At 37.4% G+C, this 17659-nt stretch overlaps 1 protein-coding gene across 1 annotated transcript in view; it reads left to right on the forward strand.

Moving 5' to 3' along the window:
* stk17a (serine/threonine kinase 17a) overlaps positions 1-17659 on the forward strand; it is a 131332-nt gene that overhangs the window by 96668 nt on the left and 17005 nt on the right. Inside the window, exon 2 of the mRNA XM_039753494.1 lies at positions 376-588. Within this exon, the coding sequence (XP_039609428.1) occupies positions 376-588 (213 nt within the window). The remainder of the gene's footprint in view (positions 1-375; positions 589-17659) is intronic.

Consider the following 17659-nt stretch of genomic DNA (forward strand, 5'->3'; position numbering starts at 1 on the left):
CCACTGTGTTCAAGCAAAGAAATGTCTCCAAACCAAAAGTCTGTGTGTCTGTGGTACCCAATACCATGTTTGGTGTAGAAAAGTTAAAGGGTACATGATCTCCCTCCCACCCCGCCATAAATTAAAAAAACTAAGCATCAATATTTTTACAATAGCATCATACCTATTTCCATCCATCAATCATGAAACTCCATTCTTATGCTGTTGTACAAATGTTATCAATATGGGTATGTTTCACCTATTTCTTATATCAATAGAAAATAATGAATATTTAAATGTCAGTGAAGAGCAGCATCTTCAGAAGTACTATGATAGTCTATTTCAGGATGTACACAGTGAAAGCCCTTTTCAAATCCATATATTTTTTATTTGCAGGGGAAAGTTTGCTGTGGTTAAGAAGTGTGTTAAAAAGAGCACTGGAAAAGAATATGCTGCTAAGTTCATGAGAAAGAGAAGAAAAGGGCAAGACTGCCGCCTGGAGATTATCCATGAAATTGCTGTTATAGAATTGGCCACTTCGAACTGTTGGGTGATTGATATCCATGAAGTTTATGAGACATCATCTGAAATGATCCTGGTACTTGAATAGTAAGTAATCAAACCTAAATTTTCATACCATACTTGCAGTGTCAGAGATAACGGAGAGTAAAGGGCAAAAATAACCCCAAATTACACAACTTTTGATTAATATTTTGAAAGGCAAGAAGGAGCAAGACACCAACTAAACAGAGTAAAGTCCAAAACAAACACCCTAAAGCAACAGACATTTTTTCTTCTTGACAGTTCAAATATAAATATTTGAGAGACTTGAGAAGACAGTTTGACACTTCATCTGCAACTCTAACTTCAGAGCAAAAAACTACCACATTTTAGTAATTTAGAATAGTAGTAGTTAAATAGTAGTTTATTTAGCCACAAATTCACTGTATAGGAACAACTAAAAGAAGAACATACATACTGACATGGATTTGTCTTTAGAACCTTCCCTAAGTTTACTTCTAGGGAAAAAACTCAGCAGTTCCTTCTGACGGCTCCAGGCATGTTTGCACTTTTTAGTCCCAGTTCACACTTACAGGTTCAGGCACTTATGGTGGCTCATACAGTAAGCAGACTGTCCTCATAATATGTAGCAGGACCCTATTTGTTCTATGTATGAGTCCTCAGGGGTCATCCAAGAACTTTGGAAAAACATTCCAGCTGACTGTTCATTTCCTTTGTCTTCTCTTTACTTCATTGCTCGCCAGCGCTTAGAGGCTGGCTGCTACCACTGTTCGACATCTTTTGATATAGAGACCGTGATGGTCCATTCCATTGCATGTCTTTGTGCTGTGCCCTTTTTAGTACTGGTAATTTATAGCTGGGTAAACTGTTAAAGTATATTATACAGTGTTGTTTTTGAGCAATTTTACAGTGTGCCCTCATCTTCCCTTTGTAAATAAATTTTATGGAATGGCTTCTGTATTGTACTGTACTTTTACACCTGAGTGAACCTTTTTGCAACCACTGTTAAATGTATTGGCAATGAGAACATGATAGCTAGATTGTGTTAATAGTTCAAACGAATGCTGACATCACACGTCCTATTATATACCATAAAACCATTTTTCATTTTGAGTTGCAAGGAACAAAACAATCTGTGCAGTGTGAAGGACATTGGACAGTTTGTGGAATTATGTTTCAAGTGTTTAAATATCAGAGCAAGTTGTGGGATATTCCCACCCTGTTAACAGCTTCAGGGAGCACTAGCCCTGTATACCACACCTGTGCTCCAAATGTAGAAACAGATAAAATATAGGATAATACATATATCATATACCAGTCTTCGACATCGGTCTGAGGAAATTTTACCCCACTCCTCAATGCAGAACTTTTTCAGCTGTGAGATGTTTGAGGGTTTCTTGCACGTACAGCCCTTTTCAAGTCACCCCACAGCATCTCAATGGGATTCAAATCTGGACTTTGACTTGGCCATTCCAGGACTCTCCATTTCTTCTTTTCAGCCAATCTTTGGTTGATTTACTAGTATGTTTTGGGTCATTGTCATGTTGCATGGTCCAGTTCCGCTTCAGCTTTAATTTTCTAACTGATGGTCTCACATGTTCTTCAAGCACCTTCTGATACACAGTAGAATTCATCGTGGATTCTATGATGGTGAGCTGACCAGGTCCTGCTGCAGCAAAGCAGCCCCAAACCATGACACTTCCACCTCCATGCTTCACAGTTGGTATGAGGTTCTTTTCTTGGAATGCTGTGTTTGGTTTCGCCAAACATGTCCTCTGCTGTTGTGTCCAAATAATTCAATTTTGGACTCATCTGTCCAAAGAACATTATTCCAGAAGTCCTGGTCTTTGTCAACTTTATCTCTGGCAAATGTCAGTCTGGCCTCGATGTTTCTCTTGGAAAGCAAAGGTTTCCTCCTTGCACACCTCCCATGCAAGTTAAACTTGTACAGTCTCTTTCTGATTGTAGAGGCATGTACTTCTACATCAACAGTAGCCAGAGCCTGCTGTAGTTCTCGAGATGACACTTTAGGGTTTTGGAGACCTCTTTTAGCATCTTGCGGTCTGCTCTTGGGGTGAACTTGCTGGGGCGACCAGTCCTGGGCATGTTGGCAGTTGTTTTGAAAGCCCTCCACTTGTAGACTATCTTCCGGACAGTGGAATGGCTGATTTCAAAATCTTTTGAGATCTTTTAAATCCCTTCCCAGACTCATAGGCTGCTACAATCTTTTTCTGAAGTCCTCTGACAGCTCTTTTGTTCTCACCATGGTGCTCACTCTCACTTCAACAGTCAGGAGCACACCAAACTAAATGTCTGTGTCATTAAGATGGGCAGTAAAGCTAATTATATTTACAGCACAGTCCCAGACTTCCCATCTATTGATAATCCCCCAGGACATGGTAAATACATGTTCTGAATTAATTAATCACATATAATTGGTTTGTAAACGACAGGTGGAAGGTTTACTGTTTATATCTAGTCTTTTGTAGCATTTTCTTTTAGGGCTGTTAAGTCTGTGTGTTTCACTGGTACATATAAAATTTAATTCTAGGCTGTCATTGGCAGTAAAAAAAAAAAAAAACTGGTAGAAGTGATAATTGCTTTAATTTCATGCAACAGAAAATATTCTGGGAAGGTCTCCAGTTTTAAAAGCATAACAATCTTAGAAATCATTGCATATTGTTAGCCATTAGCAATCATACTAATATTACATATTAAACCCTTTGAAAAAAACAAACTAAACCATCATCAAAAGTCTTTGAAGTGAAAAATCTGTCACCCCATTCCTCATGGGCATTTTATGCTTTTGTGTTCCATTTGGCCTTACTAATCTTGGCATGCCTGTTGCAAACACTGTTATTGGATCTTTTCCATATTACAATAGTGTACCCACTCCATTATACACCGACTGCTTCTTAATATCCCATGAAAACTTCATCTGTGTAACAGTCTTGGATTGAAGTAGCGTTTTAAAAAGTAATAACACTTTTATATTTGAAGCTCAGCGGTAAAAATAACATTTAAGAGAGTTGGTTGAAATGAACCCCTCGTCACTATTTGTCATGTTTTTAAGCTTGTGGAAACTGGAGCAGAAAGGTGTTTTTTTTTGCTTAGGTGATGGTTTTGCATTTGAAACTATACAGAAAAAAATAATCATTAGTAGTCTTTTGGTCAAGTAATGCACTTTCATCAAGTTACTAGGATGCCCGATTATCTCATAAACACAGGATTTAAAAAAAAAAAAAAGTGTCCTCATTGCGCTTGGGTCTCCAGCTGGAAGATCATTATGTTACTGGGTTTCTAGGCCACACGTGAGACTTCTGGTACACGTGGCATAAAGCTGATTTGACCAAAAGAAGACAAATGTCATTTATCCTCATTCATTAATCAATTTCAGACTATGTATTTCTTGTTTTCATATTTTTTTTTTATGAATTGCAATTGTACCATACTTTGAAAAAAATTCTGCTGCAGAGAGTTTTCATCCTTTTAAAGCTGTTTTGTGAGTTTTAAAGTATTCATTCATTCATGACTAATTGGAAATGGATTAACTTTCACTCACTTTGAAGCTTGTCAGATTTTGTATTTTCATTTTAACACTTCCTTGCATAGACATTTCAGACTTTTATATTTACTGAAATGCACCTACTATTTATTTTTAAATAGAAGTCTTAAAATAAAAAATTGCTGATTATAATATAGGCCTGAAATTGTTACAGCCTAATTCCATTCGTTAATTCTAACTTCATAATAATTTAGTATGTACTTTATGTGACCTTTTACAGCTTTCTGTTAATATTACAAATTTCTTGTAACGTTTGTAAAAATTGATTTGTTTTTATGGAATGATGTGTGATCAAAAAAAAAGGCAAAAAATTACCTGAAATGAATAGAATTAATTCTCTAGATGTCTTTTTAAATATGAAAATGTTACACTATTAGAAAAATTAATTAATGTTCTCTAAAGTAAAAAAAAAAAAAAAAATATATATATATTTTTACTTTCAGATTTCCGTTTTGCCATGTTTACAAGAACAGTTGAGTATATTGTGTATTAATGATTTGAAATCACTTTTTGTTTGGTGTCTTCTGTCTCACTGGTATGAGAAAAACCTCCATATATCTTGATGTCTGGTTATGCAAGATGGCAATCTTTTTGTGGTCCCCTCTATTTTTGGCCCTCTAGACCTGAAAAACAAATTTTTGGCCAATATTACACCTTTATGATGAAGAGTAAACAGATAAGTGTCTTCAGCAAAATTGTTCAGAAGAATTTCAAATAGCCCCAGGGGCTCACTCCCTTTCACAAAACTTCGAAGAAATGGGGATCGGTAATATAGGCAAGTGGAGTATTGTTTTGTGCTGTTTTGAAGTTGCTGATTATGAATACAATACTTTAGAAATTTGATTCTTTACTGGTCATCCTAACCCTCTAAGAGCCTATGCCGGAAGATTAAAAATGACAAATTTCAAACATAAGCATGACAGGTATCATTTTAGACTTATTTCAAGGAAAATAATTTAAAAATGTTTTATTTTTTATTTTTTTTTATTTAATCCTTTACTAGTGATGTTGTGCTCTATGTGACTCTATCAGAGGATAAAAAATGGCAACTTTCTGTTATAATCAAGAATATTTAGACTTGAGGCATTTAAATTGAAGCACACAAATACCTGAGGTGACTATTCTTGTTTATTGAGTACAGTACAGGCCAAAAGTTTGGACACACCTCCTCATTCAATGTGTTTTCTTTATTTTCATGACCATTTACAGCACTCCATCACTCTCCTTCTTGGTCAAATAGCCCTTACACAGCCTGGAGGTGTGTTTGGGGTCATTGGCCTGTTGAAAAATAAATGATCGTCCAACTAACCTGACTTCTGCACAACACAACTGCTGGTCCCAATCCCATTGATAAAGCAAGAAATTCCACTAAATAACCCTGATAAGGCACACCTGTAAAGTGAAAACCATTTCATGACTACCTGTTGAAGCTCATCGAGAGAATGCCAAGAGTGTGCAAAGCAGTAATCAGAGCAAAGGGTGGCTATTTTGAAGAAACTAGAATATAAAACATGTTTTCAGTTATTTCACCTTTTTTGTTAAGTACATAACTCCACATGTGTTCATTCATAGTTTTGATGCCTTCAGTGAGAATCTACCAATGTAAATGGTCATGAAAATAAAGAAAACACATTGAATGAGGAGGTGTGTCCAAACTTTTGGCCTGTACTGTACATCTACCTCATGAAGTAATTTAATTTCTTATGTACCTCTTGAATTAGGGCATCTTATGGTAATTCAGACTTTTGTAGCACTACATCTGTTGATCCACATATCCATTTATTCGATCTGGTTTGATGTACTTGTATAGGGCACTGGCATTTGGATTGGGTAGTACATGTAATGTTGAAAAAATATTTTGTGCATTGAGTTTAGAGGAAATGAACCCTAATTGCAGGTTGGTGTTACCCTTAAATGGAAAGAAAATGTTAAGTTAGTTTGTTACCATGTACTGTGTGTATGTATGTATGTATGTATATATGTATATATATATATATATATATATATATATATATATATATATATATATATATATATATATATATATATATATATATATATATATATATATAATAAACAAAACTCTTAACCACAGATTGTTATTTCTTTAATCATCCCAGTTGTGTAATGTTACAAGTCATAAAAGTAAATCGGCAGCAAGCCTTACACTGTAATCTACAAAGTATTTATAAACAGAAATAATTTCATATTCTATTTGTGAGACTGAATTTTTGGAAGTGCTTTGCCATGAAAACATACGCAGAAATTAGGACTCTCGTGTCCAAATGTGGTCTAAGTACTGCATAGAACTGATAGTTTAATTTGTCAACACAGCTTTTCTTTACTGCTTTTTCTGCATTTTCTTTTCCAATTTTTTTGTTTGTTTCGCTTTTTTGTTTTTAACTGACAACAACAAAGTATTTATGAAGGCTCTTTTCATTTAAAGGGTGTACACAATCCTGTGTACTTCCCGTGGAAGTCTGCAGCTATAACAAAATGTATTTTATTTTCTATTGAAATCCTGCATTACTAAGCTGATGGTTCCTATGTACAGTATACATTTATTAACCTCGCTTCAGGATATCTTCAGAACGAAAAGGGAAGCTACAACAATATTTGATTGTTGTTTATTTGAATTATGTTAATTAGTAAAGAGATGTTTGTAATACATCCATTTTCAAATGTAGTCATCCAGGGAAGCTGAAGCCTATCCCAGCAAGCATCAGGCAAAAGGCAGAAATGATCATTGAACAGGGTGCCAGTACATCACAGGTTGAATACACACACATAAACACACATTAGTGGCAATTTACTATTGCCTAAATATTTTAGTCAGTATCCACAGATAATAATTTTTCAGCCAATCATTTCTCCATCCATTTTCTTAACCACTTATCCAGTTCAGAATTGTGGGAATTCAATGCTTATTCCAACATTACAGGATACATTGCAGAAACCAACTCTTTTTGGAATATCTGTTCATTGAAGGCCACACTCCCACATCCACTTATACGTGCACACACTGGCCCAGTTTAGCCAGTCCTGCTTGTATGGGTTAAAGAAAAACAATGCAGTCATGCTGATATTGTGCAAAATCCTAAAATTTAACAGCCCATAAAGTTCTCAGAGTCACTTCATCTAAGTAAGGGCTGCAGTGTCTAAAGGCTACCTTGTCAAGCCAGTTTATCACCAGGATTAATCACTCATGCAACCATAATTTCACACCAACTTTGGGGTTTAGGTGGAAAAGTCACATAGACATAATATATTTAAGGTAATTGTAATTTAATTAATGTGGAATAATTTACCAAAGCAAATACTTGAATAGGCTAAAAAAAAGCAGATTAGAAGTTTGTTTGTTTTTCCTTTATCCTTAAAATGTCGTTTTTATTTGGTCAGCTTTTAAAATTTATGGAGTGATTATTCTGCATATTCAAATAAATGGACACCATGAGCACTAGTTTTGTTCCACAGTCCACAACTTCAAACTGTTTGGCTCTTATACTAATGGCTTTCTAGTCAACCCTTACTGTTTCCCAGCAGCATGTCTAGGTCACACAGTTTCTTTGTGACTGAAAAAAAATCATCATCTAGCTGCCCAGTTTGTTAGGTCAGTTGTCAGAAAAGAAGTAGACACATTTCCTTTGCCTTTTCAGTGACTTGATTTCTAATATCTGTTGACAGCTCCTCAAACCTGGAGGCTATGATGTTTCTAGCATTGCTCATATTGATTATGTCCTACAACAAAGTAAAATTGTTTCATCAGCTATAGTGAGACTATACTTGATAAGCTTTCCGTTCTACACAGGCACTTCAGATAACCATATACTCTGTAACTCTTTTGCTACTCTCTCCTTTACACTTTATTTGCACAACTCTCCTTGGTATACTAATAAACTCCCCTCAAATTGCTTTACTTTTTCCATTCCCTCCCCAGCATATAATTTAAAAGTTTAATTTTATTTTGCCTTGTGATGACTTTTTACAATTTTCTCTTTTGTTACTCCATGTCATGATAGGCAAGGCACAGACATTAGTTAGAAGATAATGACAGAGGCAATTACTAAAATTGGTATAAACAAAAAGTTCAAGCCAGCTTGTGGGTCATCATGAATGAGATTTTACCTGTGCACCAACAGTGACTACTGCTGAAGAGTGAATTAACAGACAGCAGAGGATTATGCCTGGTGCACTGAAGTAAACTGCAGCACTGACTCCTTTCTTTTGACAATGATTTTGATTCAGTCTAGTTTACACTGAGAGAGAGGGATTTTGAGGGTAGGGGGAATCCATTATGGGCTAGCCGAATTTCAATGTACAATGTCATTAGCCACTTACAAAACTTACATTAGTATGTTTTGTGAACAATTTTAATGTGTGAGTTTACGAGGTATTTCTATTAAATAATGTGACTGATTAAATAACCCACCTTTATTTATATGTACTACAAATTTAATGCTAGTCCCCTTCAATATACTCCCCATTTTCACTAATACATTGCTGCAGTCGTGTTTTCCACTGGTCGAAGGCATGGAGCAAATCAATTTCTGTCAGCTGTTTTAACACATCCGCCGTTTTCTTTACAGCAGCACCTGGCTCAAAACGTGTCTCTTTAAGCACTGATTTAACTTTTGGGAAAAGCTATAAGTCGCACGGTGCTAAATCTGGCGAATATGGAGGATGTTTAAGTGTAGTAATGTGCTTGTCAGTCAAAATCTGCTTTACAGAAAGTGCTGTGTGAGCAGGCGTGTTGTCCTGGTGAAGAATTAAACCATTTTCCCTCCGTTGAGGCCATTTTTTTTTTCTGACTTTTTCTCTCAGCTTTATCAAAACTTCCTTATAATAATGCTGGTTAACTGTTGTGCCTTCTGGAACCCATTCTTCCAAAATTACACCCTTGATATCAAAAAACGCAATGAGCATGGCTTTGAATTTTGACTTGCCTTGACAAGCTTTTTTCATTCTTGGTCCAGAGCGTTCATCATCTTCGACATTCTTACGTCATTGGCTGAATCTTTTGTGCCACTCAAGCACGCGCGCACAAGACAGGTAGTCATTCCCGTAAGCTGTAGTAAGCATTTGAAAACATTCTGTTGGTGTTTTGTGCAATTTTACTAAAAATTTCAAATTGACATGTTCATCTTTTAAACTTAGCATATTTTCATCACACTACAGAAAATGCAACCAAACTAAATGGCGACTCACAATCAACTGAATGTCATAGTGTTGCTGCTTGTCATGCAGGTTCAGACATGTTCAAGGTCACCACGCATGCAGTTATAACTGGTTCTGACTGCTTTGTTTACTAGGTGGAATCCCAGTCTTGTTATTTAATAGACATACCTCGTATCATAAATCCAAAACCAGGGAATTACTCATATTGTGGCGTTTCTAGTATTTGAAGTATGTGAGGGTGTATCTAGGCCAACTAAAACAATGTCTAGTTCTTCTTTTTAGAGGGGATAGAGTGCAACTGTCCCATTTTTTAAATTGCATCAGATCACCTAGGCATATGCAGCAGTGGCTTTGAAATGTAAGTGTTTGGAAATGAAAATATACTGTATTCAAAATATGAAGGGTGATAATATTTAACAGGTGGATCTACTTCAAAATATGGGGCAAAATTAAAGACTGGTGTGCACAAAATGCAAGAAGTGACAGCATTAACAGGTATCGCACACAAAATAGAAAATGTGTCAACAAATTACTGAGCATTGACAGATTACGTATAAATGCAAAAGGAAAGAGGCGAGCTTATCTGTGGAAATGTCATTTTCTCCACAGTTTTAACTGTGACATGTAACAAACACTTTATTCCGGAATAGCATTATGCCTACTACAGTCCTCAAGTGGAGCAAGCTTGTTGCATAATTAACACTGGCAGTTAAAGGGCCAAATCTATACTAATAAAAGGCAAAGCCCTCACTCACTCACACACTCACACTCTCTCTCCAACTTCCTGTGTAGGTAGAAGGCTGAAATTTGGCAGGCTCATTCCTTACAGCTTACTTACAAAAGTTGGGCAGGTTTCATTTCAAAATTCTACACGTAATGGTCATAACTGGAACCTGTTTTTCTCCATATACTGTAATGGACGTTAGCTTGACAGCCGTGGGGGGCGGAGCTGCGTGTGACATCATCACACCTCCCACGTAATCACGTGAACTGACTGTGACCGCAGTACGTAGAAAAGAAGGAAGAGCTCCCAAAAAGCGCTATAGAAAAACGCTGAATACTTTATTCGCAACATACAAGTTTAATGAGAAGACACAAGGTATAAACGAGACTTTGGATCACTTTGTAATGGAGTTAAAATTGCTGTAGCGAGAAACTTTTAAGTGCCGGGTCTTAGCTAACATTAAATAAAGCCGTGGACATAGCAACATCACACGAGAGCAGCTCACGTGAACTGACTGAACGCAGTACGAGTGATCACTTCCATGCATCAAACCTGTTCAAAAAACGCATTACACAATTGACAAGGTGATGGCTTTATATGTCATTCACTTATAAAACAGTGGAGAAGCTGTGTAAAGGCTGTTTCACAAAAAACCAGCGGAGCGTCTTATATGAGCAGGCAGTCAGCTAAAGAAGGTAATCAATAAATATCTATAATCGTAATAAACGAGCAAAAAATAACGTACAAGCCGCGGATTAAATAAAGGAAATGGGTACCTGAACAGTAAAGTAAGTCTCGAAAAGCTACATAATAACTATAAGAATCATAATAAACGAACAATAAAACAGTACAGAACTGCGAAGCAAGGAGAAACGATGGCCTTATATGGCGTTCGTTTATAAAGCAGCGGAGAAGCTGTGTGAAGGCAGCTACACAAAAAAACAGCAGAGCACCACACTCTGAATGTATTCCTCGCATCACCGTTATACCCTCTGATCTCTGATTTCAATTGAAATGTCTCAAATTTCCTTTAAGGCTCTGCTTCGTGATGACAATTAAGTCTCAGGGACACACCCTACAAAAGGTTGCCATTGATTTGAGGCAACATTGCTTTTCTCCTGGACAAAACTATACGTTGCATTGTCAAAAGTAATCTCAGTGCACAGTTTGGTCATATTACAACCGGACTGCTGAACTAACAACGTGTTATACAAAGAGATCCTTGACAGATAGTTATTGGTATATTTTCCCTCAGTTTAAAAAGGTTTTCTTCTTAATAAAAATTTAAAAGCAGTTCTTCGTCACTGCAAAGCACAGTGATTTTGCTATATACAGTATGTGTGTGTATATATATATATATATATATATATATATATATATATATATATATATAACTGCTCAAAAAATTAAAGGAACACTTTGAAAACACATCAGATCTCAATGGGAAAAGAAATCCTCCTGGATATCTATACTGATATAGACTGGGTAATGTGTTAGGAACGAAAGGATGCCACATCGTTTGATGGAAATGAAAATGATCAACCTACAGAGCCCTGAATTCAAAGACGTCCCAAAAATCAGAGTGAAAAAATTATGTGGCAAGCTAGTCCATTTTGCCAAAATTTAATTGCAGCAACTCAAAATTGTACGCAGCACTTTGTATGGCTTCTGTGTTCTTGTATACATGCCTGACAACATCAGTGCATGCTTCTAATGAGATGACAGATGGTGTTGTGGGGGATCTCCTCCCAGATCTGGACCAGGGCATCACTGAGCTCCTGGAAAGTCTGAGGTGCAACCTGGTGGCATTGGATGGACCAAAACATAATGTCTCAGAGGTGTTCTATTGGATTTAGGTCAGGAAAGTGTGGTGGCCAGTCAATGGTATCAATTCCTTCATCCTCCAGGAACTGCCTGCATACTCTTACCACATGAGGCCGGGAATTGTCATGCACCAGGAGCCACTGTACCAGCATAGGGTCTGACAATGGGTCCAAGGATTTCATCCTGATACCTAATGGCAGCCAAGGTGCCTTTGTCAAGCCTGTAGCGGTCTGTGTGACCCTCCATGGATATGCCTCCCCAGACAATCATTAACCCACCACCAAACTGCTCATGCTGAATGATGTTACAGGCAGCATAATGTTCTCCATGGCTTCTCCAGACCCTTTCACTTCTGTCACGTGCTCAGGGTGAACCTGCTCTCATCTGTAAAGCACAGGGCACCAGTGGTGCATCTGCCAATTCTGGTATTCTATGGCGAATGCCAATCGAGCTGCATGCTGCTGGGCAGTGAGCTCAGGGCCCATTAGAGGACATGGGGTCCTTGGGTCACCCTCATGAAGTCTTTCTGGTTGTTTGGTCAGAGACATTCACACCAGTGGCCTGCTGGAGGTCATTTTGTAGGGCTCTGGCAGTGCTCATCCTGTTCCTCCTTGCCCAAAGGAGCAGATACTGGTCCTGCTAATGGGTTATGGACCTTCTATGGCCCTCTCCAGCTCTCTCTAGAGTAACTGCTTGTCTCCTAGAATCTCCTCCATGCCCTTGAGACTGTGCAGGGAGACACAGCAAACCTTCTGGCAATGACACGTATTGATGTGCCATCCTGGAGAAGTTGGACTACCTGTGCAACCTCTGTAGGGTCCAGGTATCGCCTCATGCTACCAGTAGTGACACTGACTGTAGCCAAATGCAAAACTAGTGAAGAAACAGTCAGAAAAGATGAGGAGGGAAAAATGTCAGTGGCCTCCACCTGTTAAACCATTCCTGTTTTGGGGGTCATCTCATTGTTGCCCCTCTAGTGCATCTGTTGTTAATTTCATTAACACCACAGCAGCTGAAACTGATTAACAACCCCCTCTGCTACTTAACTGACCAGATTAATATCCCATAAGTTTCATTGACTTTATGCTATACTCTGATTAAAAAGTGTTCCTTTAATTCTTTTGAGCAATATATATATATACATATATACAGTATATACATATACACATATATATATACACATATAAACATATATATACACACATATACATACACACACATATACATATATATATATATATACATATATATAACTGCTTCCCGGCAATCAGTCCTAGCCACACCACAGTGTGGCAGAAGTGCCGGCTGCACACCCGGAAGCCGTCCGGGTGTCCCCTGTCGTCTTCCCCCCAGCACTTCCTGGTGTGGCGGAAGTGCTGGGCTCCAGGGTTCCTCAGGCACCTGGGCACCGCCTGGCCCCCAACATAACCAGGACGGACGCCCCCTCGCGGTCTGGAGGAGACACAAGCCCTCCTCTGGTCCTCCTGGGCCACACGGGATATTCCGGCATCGGGGTGCCGCCTGGCGGTGGCCACAGGTCCCTACAGGGCTGGGCTTCCAAGCCCTGTACCCGAGGCCCCCAACATAACTAGGATGGACGCCCCCTCGAGCCCGGCCGGGGACCACAATATATATGTGTATATATGTATGTATATATATGTGTATATGTGTATATATGTATACACTCACCTAAAGGATTATTAGGAACACCTGTTCAATTTCTCATTAATGCAATTATCTAATCAACCAATCACATGGCAGTTGTTTTAATGCATTTAGGGGTGTGGTCCTGGTCAAGACAATCTCCTGAACTCCAAACTGAATGTCAGAATGGGAAAGAAAGGTGATTTAAGCAATTTTGAGCGTGGCATGGTTGTTGGTGCCAGATGGGCCGGTCTGAGTATTTCACAATCTGCTCAGTTACTGGGATTTTCACGCACAACCATTTCTAGGGTTTACAAAGAATGGTGTTAAAAGGGAAAAACATCCAGTATGCGGCAGTCCTGTGGACGAAAATGCCTTGTTAGTGCTAGAGGTCAGAGGAGAATGGGCCGACTGATTCAAGCTGATAGAAGAGCAACTTTGACTGAAATAACCACTCGTTACAACCGAGGTATGCAGCAAAGCATTTGTGAATATATATGACAGCAACACTCATAACAGTGACAAAACAATTACATTGACAATCATGTTACGTTATTTTTAAAATATTTCCTTTTCTTTTTCATAACTTCATTAACACACTGCTTCTCTGCGGCGAAGCGCGGGTATTTTGCTAGTAGTTATATAATGAGATGACTTCTTTTTAGGCTATTGTGCAGTTTTTTTATAAAGAGGGCGAGATTTAATAGTTTGCATTCTGCTCTTAGCTGACGGCTACTCAGAGCACCATATAAATAATACCTTACACAAAACACACACAGAGCCCTTACTTACTACTTTGATCTACTGATTTGGAGTTTCTTTTGTTTATGGTAGTTTAATGTGGGGAATCAGGATTCTTTTCAAAATTAGTCATAGTGAGTGTAAATGGGCTCAGAGATAGTGTGTGTGTGTTGAGATAGTAAAGCTAGAGCTACTTTTTGTCCTACTTGTCTCCTCCTCACTCTCTGGAATTAGATAATTGTTGCATGTCTGCTACTATTCATTTATGTTGAATGTTTATGTGTAAAGTTGGAGTGTACTTCATCACAGGGTCCTGGTGTGAATATGCACAGAACACAAGGAGCTCTTGATTTTTTATGAGATTGACTATAATTATAGTAGCAGCATTGTGTTTGACAGCATATCATACTAGAATAAAAATTTAGTGTTTCACCACTGAACCACATAATGCATTCAGGTTCTCATGTTTTTGCTACAAAAACATTCTTCCCAATAGCCAGGACTTACCTTTTATCGTTTTGTATTTGCACATGCCTTACTGTACACAATGCTTTGCTTCCACTGCTTTTATTTTACTCATAACACCATACTGTTTACTTTTTGCTCTTCAGGGTCACAATAACATACCACACAAAGTTGATTATATTCTTTAAAAACATTAAAAAGTGTCTCTCTTTTGTTTGTTTTTTCTTTTTTCTTTTAGTAATGTGCTGGTATTTGTAGCTAGAAAATTAGAAAGATACGTAAAGAGGGAACGGGCTTTAGCTAGATGATCACAAATCATTGTCACAGGCATAATTGTTCAGGAGCATTATAGTTTTCATGTTAATTGCATTATTGGGCAAATGTGATCTTCTTCTTTCGGCTGCTCCCATTAGGGGTTGCCACAGCGGGCAAATGTGATACAATACATTTTTTGTATATGAATTCAAAACCAAGTTTCTTCATAATATTGTGACATCCATACTATATGCAGTCTTTGAAGTATTTAAAATTATGTGTGGGAAAGTTAACGCATTAATATTTGCAATAAATGTGGGTTGTTAAAAAATAAAATTGTTGCATCCAGGCCCACCAATGTGGCAAACACCTCAGGCAGTGCTTTGGTAGGGGGAGCATTTTAATGTTTTTTTTTGTTTTTTTAACATTACGTAACAATAGCACATACGTTAAGTGTGTACCTAAAAAATTGCATTCACATTCAGTACTGTATTTATATGGTACCTCATTTAAAGGTTTAGAATTTCGTATTACACAACACAACAATACGCCACATATCAATACATAGCACTGGTGTTCATTTTCTTGATTTAGACATAACTGATATAGATGCACCCCCACACCCCCTCATTTCATGTTCCTGTAAGAAGATTGAATGAAAGTCACATCACATAAGCGGTAAATAAGTTATCTCTGAGTGGCAATAAAACCAAAATAATTCTCAAGCATCTTTTTATTTAACTCACCAGTTTGCCAGCCAGCATTCAGTGCAGACAGCCCTAATATAACCACAAAATTGTATGTAATAGAAGCATAATGATTATCCTTACCCATAATTTTTAGTAGTTTTGCTAATTTATGCAAAGAACTTAATATAACCATCCAGGTAATGCATGGTGTAAGTTTTTAAGTGAGATAGCCGCTACGGAGGTCTTCTTTTTTTTTTTAGCATACCAGGAGCAAAAGTGCAGGTTTTACTGTGATGGCGCACTTTTTGTAACCCAAAAAGTCCCAAGGCACACCACGATTCTGCCACCTACAAAAGCATTAAATCTATACACCTGCTAAACTCTCGCAGAACGGTGATCACACTGCTGCATTTATGTGAGCTTCTCCAGGTAGTCCTCTCCTCCTCAGACAGACAGGACACACAGGTCATGACCACTTGAGGGATGTTTCTCCGATCTGGACCAAGGGGCACTACACTGTTAATTCCATTTTTCACCAGTTGAAAAACACTTATGTAGAGTATAATCAAGTTGCTGATGGTAATGAACAATTGAGGATAGTATTTACAGAGTTTTAACACGTTTTAAAGTATACCCATTAAAGAGATGCATATTATTTCAATTAAATCCGTCTACACCAGTGCATTCAAAGTCAACAGTCGTTTCGATTTTTTTTTTTTCTTTTTTTTTCTTTTGAGACATCTGTGTCTCATATGCTATACCAACTTGATGATTTATTACATTGGCCTCGATTTCTTATTGCCTTCTATCAACTTTTGTTTTAGGAAGGCATTCAAATTCACGTTGTACTTGCTCAAGTAGTATGTTATTAAAAGCTCAGGTTTAAGGTCATTGTTCAAGTTTAAACTATACCATTAATTTTTTAATTCTTTTGTGTTGATTCTACATTAAATTTATGATTCAGTGTGTATTTACTTCATGATTTATGTATTCATTTTATAATTACATGTTTTAATGTTAGATGCAATAAATTGCAATTGATTATGCAATTAATTAGTTAATTTTTAATCGATTCACAGCCTTATTTAAAATATAGAGTACCTGGTCAGTTTCAAAATGAATACACACAGATGCTTAATAGTAAAGTGTTGTGTTTTTTTCCAAACCTATTGAAGTTTGTTCTAGGAGGCCTCTAAATTGTTTTCTGTTCTGCTTTTACAAATGTCAGTAGTGCTTGTGCAACTTCATTCAGGTTAACTTCTCATGTACAATTCAGTAAGAACTTTCTAGCAGATCTGAGAGGCCATGTAACATCCTGATGTACATATATGAAGAAAGTAACACAGAAGTAAAACATTATAATTGGTTGACATCCTCTAGATGATTCAAGTTTCATTTGTGTAAATTCACAGCTGTCACCTATACAAAAAAAAGCTGGCACTCCAGCCCGTCTCATCTTTTCTGTCATAAAAATGCAATTAGTTGAATCATATCTTTCACGTTATGAATTTTAAGAGAAGGAAAACAGGTCTTTGCCACTATAAATGCTATAGAGGGTTTTTTTTATTCTTATTTCCAAAATTATTTCCAGTGGTGGATCAGGAACTATTTAATAAAAACATATATTACTTGTATTTAACAGTTATTATTATTCAGGTTGGCACAGTGAGTAGTGCTACAGCTTGATAAATCCAATATCCCAGATCCAAATCTCACCCTTAGCCATTGTCAGTATGGGTTCTCCCTGTGTCTTTGTGTAATTTTGTCCATTTATTCTAGTTAACTTCCCACATCCTCAAAGATAAGTTGGTTAGGTTAACTGGAGTTCCAGAATTTGTCCTGTGTTAATGGGCTATGGGATACAATGTTACCTGCCTAGCACCCAGTGGAATAGACAAGTGGGATATGGGAAAGGCACCACCACCTTGTGACATAAATTTAGATTAGGCATGTTTGAGAATATTATGTTATTACTCAAGGTTTTATTAATTGGAATGAGGCCTGCCTGCACTATGCACCAGCAACTTCACATCTCTGCCGCTGGCGTATGTGGATTTCACTTTCACCAAACAACTA

This window comes from Polypterus senegalus, chromosome 5 (assembly GCF_016835505.1).
Source record: "Polypterus senegalus isolate Bchr_013 chromosome 5, ASM1683550v1, whole genome shotgun sequence".
Classification (NCBI taxonomy): domain Eukaryota; kingdom Metazoa; phylum Chordata; class Cladistia; order Polypteriformes; family Polypteridae; genus Polypterus; species Polypterus senegalus.